Consider the following 19,180-nt stretch of genomic DNA (forward strand, 5'->3'; position numbering starts at 1 on the left):
GTAAGTCGGACACTGTCTGAGCTGGCCTCTGCAGGACCAATTCCCTGCACCCACAGCTCCGTCTTCCTGGCAGACAGATAACTTCCCTAGAGATGATGGTTCTTTGCCAAATACATTCAAATTCAGCAAAAGGCTAGAAAATGCTGGATACAATTTCATTGTTGCCATTAACCCTTTGTAAAAGAGGGTGAGAAAAGGGATACTACAGCTTAAATAACTGAATTAAAAGCAACAAGTTGCTAGCAGACCAGTCAGATCAGGTGGTCCAGTTCCAAACAAGTGCCATCAATGCATTGCCAGTGGAGAACCAGGTAGATATGCTAAGGTACTGAATTCAAAAGGCAAATTTCTATAATTTTTAGCATGGTATGGATCTCACAGCTATAATGCAACTTCAAGGAGATAAACATCTTTGGAATCTCTGTGTAATGAAAATTTATATGAAATGCAATCAGTGCTGAGATGGATGCATGTCTGGAATATTATTGTACTTTTGGTAATATTACTTTTAGCAACACAGGCCAACTTAATTTGCATTATGAAGCAAAGGACTAAAAACAGTGAAACTAGCAGTGGAAACAATAATGTTACATTTCAGTTACTTAACATCCTTGAATGGTTTAACCAAAATTAAAAATTTGCCCAACTTAAAAAAAAAAAAAAAAAAAAAAAAAAAAAAAGTTGTTTGCTTTCCGATTGCTTTTTTTCATTTTTCAACAGGAGATAATAAATCAGTGCAATAATGGTTTATCACCATTTTGAGAGCTGGGCATGCAAGGAACTTCTGCATTACAAAGAAAGGAAATTGATTTGAGATATAAAGAAATGCCATGCTACTCTAAGAAGCAAGGTCCAAATTTCCTCCACCAACCCACAAAAATGTGAGTTCTCCTCACTTTCTTTTTAAGTTCTCTTTTTACAGTCCTTCAAATTCCGCAGAGCAACAGATTATGCTTTTCTCTACATTTACACAGCCCCTTACATACAAATTGTTTTTTTCCCTTATCTCTCAGCTACCTTTTTGCTAACAAACAGATTTTTAGAATCCTGGTGTTTTCTCTTCATTAGCTAGTGAGAAAAGGCTTGTGATGGAGACGCCTTCTGTTGGCAGGTGCACACTAGTCTGAAGAAGTGCTTCCTCAGTCAAGCCTCTTGTCCTCTCAAATTCACTCACAGCATTAGTCAGTCATTCACAGTCCTGAATCAACATCTCAAATGGCTTCAAATCCTCACGGATCTGTGCCCAATAGGGAAAGAAACTTCTATGGCAAATTTCAGGTGCCAGACAAGGATGACCACTTCACCCCTTAGGCAGGCATCAAGCAGCAGAACTAATATGCTTTTTTCCTAGATAAGTGTCTAAGGAAAGAGCCCCTCTGAACAAAGGTATTGTTTTACCAACAGTATCATCAAGAAGATTAATTTCTCTGTCTGCAAAATATTCTCTTTGCAATGCTAATATAGTTGTGAAAACACAAGAATATACTAATCAGTGGTTTAGAAATCACCTCAACAATTCCTGTGATTCACTTTTATTGGATTTACATTCATCAGCAAATCCAGGAAAACAATTTGATAATTTTAGCACAAAGCAGACAAAGAAGGATTTGCTAAGCTGCTTAGAGACTTGGCTCTGAAATGTTTGAGAGGTTGAGGTCGATGTACACTTACAGGATATGCACTATGGATGGACTATATCAAATATGACCTTATTTTGATTTTTTGAAGCCAGCATATGACTGAGAATGTATCTCATTCTGCAGCAGCATTTATCAAGGGAAATATTTTATCAATCCTACAAAGGGAAGAATCAATATTGTTTCACTGTATCACAATTTTTAGCAGCTTTTCAACAATATTAAGACACAGGTATGTAAGATATTTAATAATGTGACTAGCATAACTATGTTACATATACAAATCTAAACAAAAATGAGTATAACATGACTTGCCTTTAGCTGTTATTTAAATGACTAAGCTGATGGATAAAATTCCTTAATGGAAATAATATATTACTTTCTTCATTTGTAAAAAGATAATATATTTTAATAGTTCTTAAAAACTCTCTACTATATTTACCAAGTAGCAAATAAAAAATATTTCCTTTGACATTTAAAGCAATTCAAGGATTTGTATCAAAACATTATTTGATTGAAACGAAATTTTAGAAGATAACCAGAAAATCTGTACTCTGAGTATTTTGACTAGTATGTATTGTACTTGGTGTATTGTACTGCCTCTCCTCTTTCATGGGTAGTTGCCATATGTATTTGCTCTAGCTCTTAAACCTGCTATTGCAAAGGATCTGGATTCAACGATCTAAACATTCCTTTTAGTCCCATATTCCTAGAATCTGATTCTGCACAATGAACATAAGGAAAAAAGCAAGCACACTGTAATAGCATTAGCTTAAGCTATTTTTGTTGCCTTCCTCTTTTACTTAATGAACTAAAACTTAATATACATTTCAGCTGCTTAGATATGATAATAGTATACCATTTGACATGCTATACCKCTCTGAATCTCATCAAAGTCTTTATTTACATCTCAGGTAACAATTCTGCAGTCCTGTGATGATAATCAAATTAACTGTTACTAAAGTAGGAGAATTGCTTGTTAGTCTTTATTCTGAATTTGCATTTTCTTTATTTGTCCTCCTGAGGAGAATGAATCTTTTAGCAGCTCCAGTTAGGCACTTCTGGCATGGAAGTGAATAAGTATTCAATTGCAGTGATCTTGGTAGTAAATCAGTGAATTTTTTAATGCAATTTAACTTAAAGTAACTATTTGTTAGAAACTCATACTAGATGACTAGCTGCATGTGAAGATATGGCTCAATATTTACYAATGAAATTGGTTTTTATTAGCATWGGTAGTCTTATGAGATAGAAAAACTACATTATACATGAATATAACAAAAGATTATCAGCAGTCTTATTGTTTTTCATTAGGAGGAAACCACAATTAAAATCATCAATCTATATATCAATCTATATACAATCTATAAAGAACAAACRGTTATTCTAACTCTATGTTACCTTACAAGACAAAAAAAGTTCAACRTCTAAAAATTGACTCATTGATAGCACAGATTCTTCATCTGGCAAAAAAGSATCAAGAAATATTTATTTAGCAATAAATTTAGAATATTTTATGCTCTGGTATTTAAATGGCAAATTTTCATTTAAGTAATTTTTATGATATATGAGTGCATATGAAAATACGTTTAATCTTCACTTCTSTAATAATCTTCACCACCTACTTCCTTCTTAGAATTGCCTTTCTTCTGCAGCTATCACTGACCTTCCTAGGAAACATGATATTGAATATTTCTTGAATTTCAAATGAGAGCTTTTCTGGATTCCAATATTACTTTTCAGGCATATAGCTGATCTTAACTTATCTGGAGTATAACCTGGATCACACCTCATTTAGGACAAAAGGAACAGACTTTTTAGATATACTTTGCAGGTGTTTTACCAGTCCTATCATCACTTGTACAGATGAATAGCTTTACTAAGGCAGTTAAAAAGCAGGCATGACTTGATCTGAAGTCTGAACATATGTACATAGGAAAATACTGTAGGATAAACATATAGAAATGATTAAAATTAATTCTCATCTGTCATGCATGCYATCCATGTGAAATTATAGGAGTTTACTATGATACTGCTGCCAGCARTGAGGGCTTATAAGACTCATCATTCACTCCTGCAGGACAAATCAATGCATAGATCAATTATGCTTAACCTAGTTATGATATGCTTGCAGGATATAAATTACATTTAGATAGCTATGATATCAGATGCCTTCAAGAGAAATTCATGAATATAAAAAAACATATCAACAGTATGTATCAATCACATACTGAACAGCAAAGCATAGAACACTTCTGAAGTGAAAGTCTTAATGATTACAAAGGAAATCACTGCCCTATGGAGTCCTCTTCATCTACAGCTGCACAGAAATAGCTGGAGAGGAACTTTGCTAGCATCTTAACACTTTATATCGTAAATAAAAGCATTAAAAACAGCTGGCCTCTATATGGGTTTAGATGTAAAATTATCAGAGACTCTTCCCARTTATTGTGGGTAAGTAATTTTCTTAGTAATATTTCCAACTACTTTCTCAATTCTTCCTCGAAACAAATTGAAGACAATATCCTCCCCATGCCCACTCAGGGGGCACACTGAGCACAGCACGGTATTACACGACAGGTAAGCATTCTTCTCTCTCTTCAGAGAGACTTTCAAACCTTAAACCTTAATAATTCACCTTGTGTGAAAAATAGATGGTCTATCAACTGTAATAGATTACACAGCAAAGAGCAACAGCACAAACTCTGGATTTATCCATGCTCTACCTGAACATTAGCAGTATATTAAGYGGTAAATCTCAAGTTTCTTATTCAGGCTGGCAATTAATGTTTCAGCAATAAACCCAAAACCTTCAAAAAATCTAAATATGTATTCTGAATAGCTAGGCTGTTAGRATCTTACTGGGACATATAATCCTGTGGTTTTCTGCACAAACAACTCCCCCATGCAGACAACACGATGGTGGTATAAAAAACATCTCTTACCTATGAGTGAACAGGAAAATTCACTGAGAAATCATGTCCACTATAGCTTTATTTGACCCATAACCTGTAGGAACTCAGCTCTTCAAAACARAAAAAAGGCAAGGAAGAAACTGAGTGAAGCAGATGAGTTTGGTGTTTCTCAGTTTCAAGCTACAGTTTTATATTCTGACATTTCTGGATTAAAAAAGTAACTTCTGCTTCTGTCTTCTCCTCAGCATCCATGAAAATAAATTGCCTGAGAAATCATATTTGCAAAGAATATTTCTCTATGACTGTTATACACAGCTCAGTTTTGAGTTATCCCTATTTGTTCTAAAGGACTCTCCTAYATCTTCTTCTACTAAAACGTGTTGAAGTAGTAGTAGTTTTATTTCTGATGAATAATTCAATCTGCTTGTAGGAGTAAAGGTGATAGTTTCACATACACATAGTTAAAATATTTACAGCTGTATTCTGACTATTCAAAGTTGAAACTTGGATGGACCCAAGAATAGCTGCTTTAGAATGAAACACTCCCATCTTAGTACAGTGACTATGGTGCAACCCAGTTTGAAAAAAAAAACTTACAATTTTTGGTAATGACACAATGAACTAACACATCTTTCTATTTCTTTTTCTTACAAATTTATATAAAGGTAAGTGCTGTGGGAAATAATTAGATAAATCAATAAAATCTGTCTCTCATATACTCTCTGACTGGCAGCAACTATTTTTGGAATTGAGCATGTGTCAATCTGCTGTCCTTCAAAGATCTTCTAGTTTCTCTTTGTATTAAAAAAAAATAAAATCAAAATAAGTTCTATTTTTAGTATACATTTTTCTCATGTTTGAATACCGCTAACTGCAGTTTGAATCATCTATCCTAATTTAAAGCCAGGTTCTGCTCACTTTCCAAAGTTTCTTACTCCACAAGCAGCTATAGTCAAATCAACAGGAACATATTTCAAGTTAAGTCAAATTTGATATACATATGGCATCATTTGACCTTTAAAAATGTATTAATTTTAGCAGAGACCACAACTACACAAATTTTCTCAGGAGACATAGCCATTTCTTTCTTTCTTTCTTTCTTTCTCTCTTTCTTTTTTTATTATTAAATAAGTTCGGTTAAGTAAAACATTAAAATCACTACTTCAGAAACATATTTTATTGCTCTGTTTGAAATATCTTTTCCAGAAGACAGTCTTTATAGTTACAACCTCTAGCAATGGTTTACTGTGAAGTAAGTTTTATATATAAAACCACCCTTTTTAATAGAATCCACTAGTAATGATCYTCCATTTTGTCAAATGCACAGAAATGATGATGCAGTGGCTAAGGCACAAATGCTACTGTTAAATGAAGTCCTGCCAAAATTAAACCAGACACTGGCTTATAAAAAGCTTATAAAAAGACTTACATAATGAGAAACTTCTATGGCAATATATGCATAAAAGGCAGTTGAACTGCACATACCCTATGGCTAGAAGCAAATATCACAAGCTGCTCATGACAGCTTTTTAATTATCATATATTGCCTCCTACCAGTAGGATGGTGTAAATCAAAGCACCTTCTCTGAATTCAAGGAGGTATTGTCAATGTAGCTGAGGATCTGTCCCCCAGATCTGCATGTTGCACTCTGAGTTTAATTAAAGCTTGGTATGCCTTAGCAAGCAGATCTAATCACAGAGTCTCTAATTTGGCTCCACAGAGAGGCATGGTTTCTTTAGCACAGTGGATATACATGAATGATTCCATTTATATACTAATGAACAATAATAATGTCACGCTACACATGCATGAGGTGAACAGGCCTATCAATTTGAAACAGGGCCTAATTGCCTAAAATATATTTATTTCACTAGAACAAAGTCAACACCAAGTGGCTAAGAACTAAGGCTTTATATCTGGACAAAGAAGCACATAGAAAGCTGCAAAGGCTCACATTTGGACACCCATCAACTCACTTTGTCATGTATGTCCCTGTCCCTTTCAGGCAATGTATTCCTTGGAAGGAACATTTGCCTGCTCTCTAAAACCAGTATCTCTCATGAGCTGTAACCCTAAGATTCTTGCACGAGGCAGTTCACCTACTACAAAACCCTGCAGACCCACCTGCAGRGTTCATCACGTATCCTGCCCCTTCAGCACGCTGCAGTTCAGTCAAGGGTCATTAGATGCAGGAGGAGAGAACCCATCTCCTCCTCCTCCACAGTTAAGATCTCCTTTCACTGCTACTTTGTGTGTCTTACACATAAATACTTCTTGACTCAGAGAAGGTTGAAGCCACTCTGCCAGGATAAGCAGAGTTGTTCTCTTGAAGCCCTCTCATCATGCATGCCAGAAGGCAAAAGAATCAAACAGACAAGCCTTCTCGAAGCAACTAAACTTCCAGAGTTTCAAAAAATTTGGAATCTTTAAATGATTACTTAGAGTTCCTGTTTCAGGGAAAGTTTAGAAGCGCTTGTAGCAAGGACGTTCTGTATCAAGTTTTGCAGTTCCACTGTGCAGTCACATCATTCTCCCTAACCACCACTTCAGCAGAGATAAGAGTGGTGTGTACTGCAACGGCAGTGTAGASTGCACAGATATGACCAGGTCCAGACTATGCTTTTGTCAGAATAAAGTGTAGAAAAAACCCTTTTGCTAATGCCATGATGTCAGCAAAACCTCTAGTGGCCATAAAGACAATCAAGAAAATAGAGGGTAGACTTAATATAGTATTGAGGGATGTGTTATATCTACAGAACCAAGAAAATCTCTATTGGAGCAGCTTCCGCTATACATTAGGGTTCTGCCAACACAGGTATGCCCTCATATTTTTTTTTTAACATTAGTGTCTGTCATCAGGTAGTGTAAATGAGTATAACACAATGAGAATTACCCCTGAGATATTATTGATCTATGCTAGTTTTTCCTCTGTTTTGAAGTAGTGCATATTTGCACACAACTAATGAGTTATCAGTGCTGTCCAAGTCTTGTAAAGACCCACAAATACAACCTTCAAAACTAAAAGAACTGAGAAGAATGTATTAAGGAAAGGATTTCAAACACAGTTTGTTCATTTCCTATATTGCAGGCAAATAAATTACCATCTTTGCTTTTGTTTTCCTCTCTAATACAGAGGGCTAGAAATAGATGACTAAAATATTTAGCTTCTTCTTAGGCAGTAAAACTCAGTTTAATGTATCCTGCAGGGCTGTAATATTAGCATGTCTAATGAGACAGGCACAACACAAACCTCTGATGACACACTATAAAAAGCATCAGAAGACAGAAACGTAAACATCTGTAGCTAATAAGGCTAGCTTTACATTAGCATTCTGGTTTGTAACAGTAACTCTAAAGTTTTCTTCCACACTTGTCATATTTCACTTACCATTATGGAGCAATCTGTGAACATATAAACTGGATTCTAACCTAAACTGAAGATGTTCTCCAGATGTGCAAAGTGCTCCAACAGCGAGAAATCCATGTGATCACATGGAACACAGCCCAAAGTAAACTCCTGACATGCATATATTRTGTGTGCTAGGTCCTCAGAAACAAGCGATTCACTCTACAAAGCTAATCTTATTAGTCCACCCAATTTGTCAATGTTATATTGGTCTATATCTCCGTCCTGGCTGTCCACCAAATGCACTCCAGCCCTCCCGACAGGGGKGTTCAGAAAGGTCCTAGCCAATAAWGGTCTTTTCGGCATCTTCAAACTACACGGCTCGTGGAAGCAAAGGACCAGACTCACCTAGTCTTATGCAAAAACCTCAGACTGCATACTCTCCAGACAGAAAGATGCTAGCATCAGGTGTTCAGGGAGCATGATCGGCTCCTCTCATGCCCTCTCTTGCAAATGTAGACACAGTACTGTACCACCTATCAGATCCAGCAGACAGTAACGGGCAAGCCTAAAAGAAGAGCTAAAAAGCTGCAAGTCTCTGCAGCACGTGACTGCATGAATCTGTGTTCTCTATGAGGAACATACAGATTTTATACAACTAATAAAAATTAATATTCCTCAAATATGTAAGCTATTTCTTTAGAGGTTCTGAGCAAACACAGACTTCATTCCTTGGAGCCTAAAGGATCTTTTTTGAACTTTCGGAGCTCTGATATAACCAAAAAAGATTGACCCCATATTCTCCAGTCAGTGGCGTCAGTCAACMCACATTGTTTGCACTCAGTGCATTAGAATAGATTAATGCTCTGAATAAAATACTAAAAGTTTGGCTAGGAAACCGGAGACCTAAGGACACTGACAAATAACAGCCATTCTCACTAATTTCCAGTTACTTTAATAATATTAAGCTTATAACTTCTGGCTTATCTCCTCTCTAGATGAACTGTGATAAGAATCACATCATATATCACAGACAGCCAGGGTCTGAAGCCACAGACTGTSCAAGGTTATGCACACACAGTAGCTATCAAAGGAGAYTAAAACATTAAGATTCTCTCTTTTTTGTTTAAAAATTCATCTCATTTGCTTTTCTTTCTCTTCACTTTTTTTATTTCAYATCTGCGAAAGAGAAGAGGAGGAAAAACAGCTAAAACTGAAGACATGCTTGCATTTTATTTTTCTCTTTCATTAAGTAAATGGCAAGCTGRTTTTTTCTTATAATCCTCAACATTTAGATATAGTATATATTTCAGTCTTTGACATTTTGATGATAATTTGATAATATTTTGATTTTGAAGATATTTTAACAGTTGCAGCAGTACCAGTGAGAAGTCTGAACTTGTTTCTATCAAGCTTAAAAGTGGCCTGAAAAGCTTCATCCTTAGCTGCCAAATTTCATGTATTTACCATATTCTCTTTTTCTGACACTTTTAGTACCAGCTAGTCCTACCTTCTCCAACTCTATGTACACACTGACCTGAAAACAAAATTTCAAAAATTGTTTCTATTCTCCAAATCTCAATATTTCATATCCCAAAGCAAGGGAACAGAGTGAAGGAGYAAGAGAGAGGAGCCTTGTAGCAAGTCAGAGCACAACTCTAACACTGGCAGCATAAGCACTTTGCAGCACTGCAGGATGAGAGCAGATGAACACAGCAGTGCAGGGTCAGCGCACTGCAGCAGTCCTGCCCTCTGTTAACAGGCACATGTCTTAGCATTAATCTGCGAGGCAAATCTGAACAGAGAGCAGCTTGAACTAAAATAAACACAGTCCCCACCCCAGTAATCAGCATCAGAGACAGCAACATTATCCTGAATATTTCTGAAAAATACAATCAGGTACTTTGAATACGTGATTCCAGATCTGCACAGAAAACAGCTAGAGCAACTGGAGGGCAGTCTCCAAGATCTAAGATATCTRGCTGCATCTTGCAGAGGTTACTATAAAGAGGAACCATATTCCTAACACTTCCGCYGGAAAAAACACCCTAAGACACATCYTTTCCCTGAATATTTGCACAGAAAAACTAGCAATGCAGCCAAATGATTCCCCGCAAATTACTGTGGTTCCATAGGCCAAGAAATTGCCTGAACCTAAGTAACCTATGTAAGTCCGTCAGAAAGCACTTTAGACCTGCAGAGTTTTCCTGAACTAATTAAAAAGGCATGAAGACTCATAAATGGCCAACTAAAAGGCTTGCTAGGACTTCCTTTTTTATTATTTTTTTTATTTATTTCAAGAACTTCACACTTAGCTATAAGGAAAAAAAGGGGGGAGGATAACCGTTGCGCTCCTGTAACTACTCCCTTYGCCTTTCTTCCTTTCTTAGTGCTATACACTTAAACCTTCTGTTCCAGCTTATTCCTAATTCAAGCCTTAATCTTGCAACATGCTCTTCACGAAGTTGCCTGGAGGACTGTGCAGTTCTACACACATGAAATAGGTTGTGGATCAGGACCATGTAGTGGGAGGGTGACTCATTTTATGTGTGTATCATGCCCAGCACAACACTGCTGACCTCCTTGACACAGGAGCAATACGAAGAATCAACTAGGTGTAATTCGACAAGGTGAGGGGTGAAGTAGTGCTGTTGTACTGGCAGTGGTGGCAACCACAGTGGCGACACCAATGTGGGGGAAAGAGAGAACAGCGGTTACCTGCTGTGCCTGCTGCAGCAGCTCCATTCGCTCGTGCAAGATCTGGCTGTCAAACTCGCGGCTCTGCCTCAGGATCTGCCGCCGTACCTTCTCCACTGCAGCTCGCAGATCCTCCCGCTGGGCTTCAGTCAGCGACTCGCTTGCCCGCCTGCCTGGATCCTGCTGCAGGGCATTGTACAGCGTGGCTTCCAGCTCCTGGATTTTCTAATGCAACCCAAATCACACACAGACAGGCTACCATTTGAATACAGCAAGCAAMCAACTCACAACAGCTACAGGACCAGGCTAGCAAGCAAAGCCTTAGGAAGGAGGGAAGGAAGGACACATGTAGACAGCAAGCAGCAGYTGTGTGAGCGTGAAGAGCATTCCACAGAGTGCACGGAGCCCAGGGGAGCGAGGCCCACCRGGGCAACACTTTCCCTTCTACTAAATTATTAACTTCCTTTATTTAACTGGAGCTCACCAAGAATGTTGAACAAGAGGGGAGGAGAAAGAAAAAAGATTCAGATGACAGATCTGTACCCAGTATAAGACAAGGCCCCAGCCCCATGATTGCCGAGTTACAAGATTAATGCAAACTAAGAGATACCCTTCAACTGCAATTGAATTGTTAAGTCATTCCATCAAATAAGAAGCCCACAGCATACACAGGAAGAATTGTAAGCAACAGGAATACTGTGCTTTCTCCCTCTCTCTCTGGCCCTCCTATCCCACCAGCTGTTATCAAAGTCAGCTCCACTTGCATCGCTCCCAATCAAGACAGGAACGCTTGTATACTTAAGGCCGTATTAATCACTTGTCAGTCTCTAGCTGTTTGTCAGATTCTCATGCACTAACCAAAACTGCAATATTTTGCAAAGCAGAGAGCACAGTAGAACTTTATACTCATACACACACAAAAATAAAGAGAGGAAGAAAGAAAACCTGATAGTATTTCTCTTACTACAGTGGATAGYATGGCTCTATTAAAAACCACCATCAAGACTGATGAAATTTGGATCAAGAGCCTCTGACAACATCCCCTTAGCCCTCATAACACCTTTGTGAGGTAGGTAATTCTGTCCGTATTAGCGATGCATAAACAGTAGCACAGAGAGGTTAAATGGCTTGCCCAAGGTCACAGCCCTAGGAATAGAGTCTGCTTGCTTTATCTCAGTTATCTGCTCTGAGCACTAGACCATGCTTCTTCTCTGGGAACATTTTCCCCATTAGAAAAATTCATATAACATTCAATTGTTCATAAACAATGCTTCATATTTTCATTTCCTGAAGTCTTATTATTAACAAAATATAATATGCTGTTTTACTAATTCCTAGATCGTTTCTAAGGCTTCYTTTCTTTATTGCTTAGCATGAGAGGAGGCAAGCTTGCAGCATTCCTTTTGAAAACTCGAAAAGGTAAGGTTGGATAGGACGGCACACGAAGGAATAGCATAAGAAGAACAGGCATTCCTAACCTGGGATAAGTTAACAGCAGTAAATATTTACAAATACTTAGGGATAAACAACATAGGGAGAGCTCTGAAGCCATTGTTGCTTTATTTTACCAGTGACAGTTTTGTGCACATATAGACCAGCTCTTCCCATTACAGATGTACTAACAAGATGTTCACATAATTTAGAATCAAAACTGCAGCTCAAAAACACGACACTTCCAACTACTGTAAAGCATTTCCTAAGTTACCAGGTTTACATTTATGCAGTATTTGATTTCCTAGTCTGGTGAATTAAAAAAGAACCCTATTTATAATTAAAAGAAAAAAATGTATTTTATCAAATCTTTTCAAGCATGAAAATTTAATGACTGTTCTTTGCCTACCATGTAAGCCTGGTCCAGAGCTTGCTTCCTGTAGTCGAGTTCTTCCTCTAAATAACCCTTCTGTTTACTGAACAGGTCCTGAGCAATAATAAAAACAAGGGACGGTTTGTTCTTTATCCTAATTTATGAAGAATCATAAATGCCATCATTTTTATGTGAGCTTTCCACTTGAAAGCAAAAGAAAATCCATAGCCAATGATCATATGCATCATAAGGCTGTTTGGAGTATTAAATTTACAGTATTAGCACTTAAAATACATGTATCATATTACTCAGTTGTACCTAGAAAGTATAGACCTCTAAAGCAGTGTCCAAACCTGCCTTGACCTGACAGAGGCGCACACAAAGGCTGGAAGGTGAATGTGCATGCACGCGATCCGGTAGCCACTCCTGCACCGGCAGGCCAAGGGTGGGCAAAGGGTCACAACACTGAGSGCACCCTACTGCTTTGGGGGAAAATAATCAATATGTGCCCTTAAAGGAAGCCAGGCTAAAAGCTTTGATCTGTGTTTGCCAGTCTATTCTTCTGAGCAGCATCATACCTTGGGGTGATTTCAGTTGGACTCTAGATCCTCTCCCTGACAGTGATCTTCCCTGATGCATTTGCAAAGCAAAGTAAAAATTCAGTTTTCAACTTGTAAAGGCAGGAAGCCAATTTGAAATGGGTAAAGTGATGCCCAGAGAGGTTAAGTGACTTTAGCACCAGAGCTGAAGAAGCTTTCAACATGCCTAGAATTTATATGGAATATATGGGATACATATTTATATGGAATTTTAAAAAATCAAATTAACTTTTAAAGAAGTAACAGTTTACACTAGACAGTTATAATACTGGCTGGAATTTCAATGGAACTAAGTATCCAAAAGCAGGATGTTGAAGGAAAACTGAATATATGAAAATTGTCTGATTAGTCAAGTCAGAATTGACTGGTGACAATGCGCTTGCAAAATGTGCCTTCAGAGTGCTTCAGTGATCACAAGTAGAACATAAAATAGTTACTTGATTTTGTTAGCTTTTATTTCAAGACAGTTGTCATGCTCAAAAAAAGGTAATAGTTCAGAAAGCAGACAGGTCTGGTGATTGAATTTAATACTTCTCATATTTCTTTCTGTCCAATAAACTTTTCCTAAACGTGTAGAGCAAACCCCCAAATCAGAAGCCCTAAGATGACCTTTTGTAGATTTTATTAACTGTAAAAAAAAGCAAGTGTTGCTGGTCTGGTCAGTTTTAATGACTTATTTTAGTACCACATCCATTCCCAAATATAACAAGGAATGGTGCTGCACGCAAACTTTATCAGCTCTATCAACAATACAGAAGAGATATTCAGGGTTGGCCTCGAGTCATTTATTTGGCCAAATTTTACCTTCAAATATATACATGCAACTCTGATAGTTTTTCAGTTAGTTGTATATGTTGCACTGGCATAGAATTTGCCTATCCATAAACTGATTATGATTATGAATTCTCACTGCAAACGTCCAGTTTAAAAATAATCTGCTCAGCTCTGCAATTTTATGCTGGAGAGGGGCTGTGATCATAAAATGATTGCAAATACATTTATGCCTACAAATGATKATGTTCCACTCATTAAAAACAAGTCATAATTAGTGACAGCAGATGCATTCAAGATCATTATTAGAGGACTAAATAAGTTGATACTGGTTTTATGTATAAGGACTATAATTGTTATTTTTCAATGTTTCCTTTTGTAAACKGTTTTGTTTATGAAGTTCTTTAGTTACCTATGAATCAGTATTAAAAGTAGAACCAAAATTCACATYAGGCTTTGATCTTGGGGCTGGGATTCAAGAATGCAAGTGTCTAGTGCTATTCTAGTCATTTTAGGCTACTCCAGTAGCTGTTCCAGCAGGTCCTACAGGTCGTATTTCCCAGTCCCTTGTAGAAGTCTCCAGAACTATGAAGAATGTAATATGGCATTAGACACTGTGTTTAATCAACTGAATCCCACTCTGATGGATTACAGTAACAATTTTTGGATTGCAGTAACAGTTATGTGGCTGGTGTGCAAGATGCAGTTCCGCTGTGCGCCATATAACACGCAGTCAGGTACAGGTCTGGCCTTAACATGCTTATGTGTGGCTYGCACCTGAGAAGCTGTGACCTGCCCAGGACTACAGAGCAGTTAGAGGAAGAGCTACCAAGGGATCCTAGAATAGCAGCGTAGCTGTCCTGATCACATTACTTCTCGAAAAACTATTGCAAAAGGTGGCCACAAAAAACAAGAGGGAAGGAAATAGAAGAGTAGGACCTCAAACACTTCGCATGGGTTCCAAGGACAACTAAACTAGTGCTCAGCCCTTCTGAAAGTGTCATGGTAGAGTATTACTTCTAGATTAATTTCATAATTGATTTTAGGGAGACACGATAATTGGCAGTCCAATTGCTAGACAAAACAAGTAAATATAGGGCTATTCGGAATAAGAATTGAAAACATCACAGATAGCAAGCTGGAAGATAATAAACTAAGTTAGAAAGCAACTGTTGTTTTCTGATTTCTTTTATAAAGAATCTAGCATTTGTGGATTCCCCATTACTTTTACACTTTCCATAACAAGAGTTAAAAATAAAGAAATGCTAAATGTGGACAGGATCATACATATGTTCAAGTACCAGCAGTATGATAGGCTATATGCAACAGAGAACATGTTCTAAGCACGAAATACACACTTCTTCAGTGGCCCTGGGCAAATCACTTAACCTCTCTGTTTCAGTTTCCCATTCTCTAAGATGGGTGTAATGCTGCTTACTTATCTACCTGGAAAAGGTGTGGCAAGGATTAATTGGTGTTTCTTTGTAAAGCCCTTTGCAGATGAGAAGCCCAGCATGCATGGTAAACCAATAAAACTTGAATACTCATTCCAAAACTCTTTGTTCAAGATATAGAAAAATCAGGTCAGTACAGCACTGAGTTTGTTATGCAAGACAGAACTGCTTTTGAGAAAATGTTCCGAATTTAGGCTTTAAGTAGGAAGACCTTGGGGCAAGAAATATCATCTGGAATAAGAAAAGGTTTCTACAACTTGTCCAGGAAGTGAACACCAGAAAGCAGAGGACTATCTTTGTTCAATTCTATTAACATGACTCCAAGATTATAAAGATGATGCTGTTGCCAGACAAATTAATATACAGAGAAAGCACAAAAACAATTTCTCGGTGTTTGGCTAATATGCTCTGAAAAGCTGTGCCTTCATGCGCTATTTTGTATGTTCATCCACTGGATACGGCTTTGACAGTTCCCTCCCACTCCAAATTTCAAGAACATGAGCAGTAAACCTCCAGAAACCTCATGCCAATTTTACCATAAAGTAATCTCTATTAAGCAAAAAAAGGCAACAAATGAACCTATGTTGAAGTTTTAATTATCATTCCTTACCTTTTCATTCTCCAGATCTAACATCTTCTGTGTCAATGCAGCTTCTGTCCCCTCTATCTGTTTTAACCACTACAGGAACACAGCAGTAGGAAATGGGAAAAATAAAGAAACAGAGCTATTGAAAAATCCGCACTGAACATTTGGCAAGTTTGTCACCAGTATTCCCAGATATATGCTTCCCCCTTATTATCTATTTCCCTTGAAATTATAAGTGAATAAACAGGCAGTGAAAACACAGGCAGAATGGAGGACACTACGAAGTACTAAAAACCAACAAGTGAAGGCTATTTTTCTACAACAAATTAAAGGTTCTTCCCCCATAAAAATCAAGGTACAAAGCAGACTTGGATCAGAAATGTAAAATCAACCTAATTGTTTCCAGTTTGATATACCCTAATGCTTTTTGTTCTGAATTGGAAAACTGTCATATAATTTCAGGGCACAGGTCCTCCATTTTTCCAGAAGGCAATTTAATCAAAAGACAAAGTGGGAAAATTCCTTTATTCTGAACAATTTACTATGCCTTTCCTGGGAAGGGGCTAACTTYTAGAACATCAGCAATGTAGACAGAATAATGAAATGGGTAGATAGGAAGTTCATGCAGTTGCTACTAGGAATCCYTCACTGTTCTGGTGATAACCAGAACAATCAGAATGAAGAAGAATGGTCACTGCATTCCAAATATAAAATTAAAAATAAAAGCTAATAGCATGGATTGAAGCATGTTCTTGCTTAATTAATTACTAACTGTGATGAGGAGTATATTAATATTCTGCATTTATCAGAAAGGATGGGAAAGCTCATGTCTGAGTTCTTTTATTTCTCTTTCTTTGTTGGCCTACTATAAGGTCATATGATTAGTTTACATAGAGTATAGTTTAGAATAATGCTTCTTTTAGTAGGGTCAGCTCAGCTGGATCTGGACAACTGGATCTTTGCCACTGATTAACAGATAATTATCCCTCTCTCCAAAGCTTTAGTATTAGTAAGCAAAACTTACTAATACTAGATTTCTCCTATTAGTTTCACTTTAATGCTTTGGGGAAGTATTACACAACAACTTTTTAATTTCAGGGTTTTGATGAAAAGTTCATTAACAGTCAGACCCAAAGGAATCAACAACATATACCCATTTTTTTTCCACAGATTTAGAAAGGAAATTGCCAAACATAAGGTTACAAAATAAGCCGTATGTGAATTCTTGCTGTTGGACTTTCCTCTATTTAAGAGACTGATGGATAAAAATGGAAGTTTGTTTTATCTGCTGAGAAGGTTTAACTTTGAATATTCAGCTTAAAGAATGAACAGGAACATCTTATTCCCCAGAGATTCTGCTCCCATTATAATCTTTGTTTTCATCATTTTGAAGGYGATAGACTGAAGCTATTCCTCACAAAGGCCTCACTGCTGATAAGGGATTCTGCAAGACAGTGAGCACGCTGAATCCTTGAAACCAATAGAAACGGGAAAATTCTCACAGTTACCCTCAGCATTTGCAAACAGAGAGTTATTTTTGCAAAAATTCTAATAAATCTAAAGAAATACTGAGTGTGATTAAATAGCACACATGAATATAACAAGCACAGCATCCATGTCTCTGGTACCACTCCTTTACCAAAGGATCTCATTGTGAGATGATGATATGTGACGATTTCTTTTCATTAAGGAACTATAGGAACACACATGGGAAGCTGGCTGGCCCTTAGTTAGAGGGCCATCTTCACTGGTTATAACACACTACAGAAAGCAATAAAGTTGCTCTAGATTTCCTTTAATCTAAATTCAGTCTAGGCATCCTATAGAAATTATGTTAAAGCAATAATCTTGTCTTACTCATCAGGTTTATTTAGTTTTTCTTTTTCATTTTAATTCCTCAGTGAGTGCTATAAAACACATGATATTATGAAAATGTACGGCATTGTGTTTGTGTTGGTACACAGCATAGGACTATTTCTGTTATTCCTTATTTTGGTAAACTTTGGACGTGGCTATTACCTTCTGTGAAAGAATCTCCAACCTCTCTACAGTAGTGCTACAGAATATAACTAAGGTTCCATCGTAACAGGTTTTGACCAGGCTGAAATTTGCTACTGTGCTCACCTTAAAAATAATGCAGCTAAGGAACTGAGAAACAGAAAACCTGAAGCAAAACTAGAAATTGAGATTAAGTATAAAAACGACATCTGTGTATGAAACAGCACGAACCTTTCTGTAGACTTACTTAGCTATACCTACTATTTTAAATAGAAATATCATATGTGCATTGCATGTCACTTGATTAGCCTGTACCTGAAATGTCCATCAGTAAAAAGGGAAAAGGTTTCCTTCTACCTAGAATCATAGAAYCAGTAAGGTTGRAAGGGACCTCTGGAGATCATCTAGTCCAACCTCCCTGCTCAGCAGGGTCACCTAGAGCACGGTAGACAGGGYTGCATCCAGGCRGGCCTTGAAGATCTCCAGAGAAGGAGACTCCACMACCTCTCTGGGCAACCTGSTCCAGTGCTCCGTCACTCTCAMAGGGAAGAAATTCCCCCTCACGGTCAGGCAGAACTTCCTGTGCTTCAATTTCTGCCCATTGCCTCTTGTCCTGTCKCATGGGACAACTGAAAAGAGTTTGTCYCCGTCCCCTTGACACCCTCCCTTCAGGTACTTAYACACATTGAYMAGATCCCCCCTCAGTCTTCTCTTCCCCAGGCTGAAGAGGCCCAGCTCTCGCAGCCGTTCCTCACAGGGCAGRTGCTCCAGCCCTCTGATCATYTTTGTAGCCCTAGGTTACCTTCTTGATTCAATTTGATATCAGACTGTGAGGCACTTCACTAAAATTACATGAAATGGATAGAGTCCATAGATACATAGACTATTTTCATTTCATTCTTTAAATATAGTCTATTTACCTATATAAGATAAAACTAAAAACTCCAACTTTCTGATGGAGTGTTCAATTTCTTGAGTAACTAGATTACATGATAAGATCATCATAAAAGTCCTTTAATGCAAACTAGRCACAGGCAGAAATGCTGTCAAAAAATCCCAAAAACATTTAATGTGAAATTAAGTTATAAAGGAGCTTTTGCATAAATACATAAGCATCTCCTTCATAATTTTCTCTRTTGCTATAAGGAATTATTTCTGCTGACAAAGCTTCCAATTGCTAAGGGAAATAACAAAGATACTATTATTTAGTGTATGTTCTATATTGCACCACTTTGACTCAAACTAAACAAACTCACTAATTCCGGTGGCATTTTTCACATAAGTACCAATTTACTTGAGCAGTAACAACTCAGTTAACCAGCCCTAAATTTTGTCCAGTTTTGCTCTCTATTTTAGCCTTGTGTGCTGGGGT

General features: G+C 37.4%; 1 protein-coding gene across 1 annotated transcript in view; it reads right to left on the bottom strand.

The window, feature by feature from the left end:
• Positions 1-19,180, bottom strand: part of JAKMIP1 (janus kinase and microtubule interacting protein 1) — a 103,881-nt gene that overhangs the window by 10,062 nt on the left and 74,639 nt on the right. Inside the window, exons 17-19 of the mRNA XM_085309588.1 lie at positions 15,835-15,903; positions 12,437-12,514; positions 10,618-10,821 (exon numbers count right to left, since the gene is read on the bottom strand). Coding sequence (XP_085165714.1) covers positions 10,618-10,821; positions 12,437-12,514; positions 15,835-15,903 — 351 coding nt within the window. The remainder of the gene's footprint in view (positions 1-10,617; positions 10,822-12,436; positions 12,515-15,834; positions 15,904-19,180) is intronic.

The sequence above is a fragment of the Rhea americana genome, unplaced genomic scaffold (genome assembly GCF_003343005.1).
Source record: "Rhea americana isolate MKP2758 unplaced genomic scaffold, rheAme1 scaffold_30, whole genome shotgun sequence".
NCBI lineage: Eukaryota > Metazoa > Chordata > Aves > Rheiformes > Rheidae > Rhea > Rhea americana.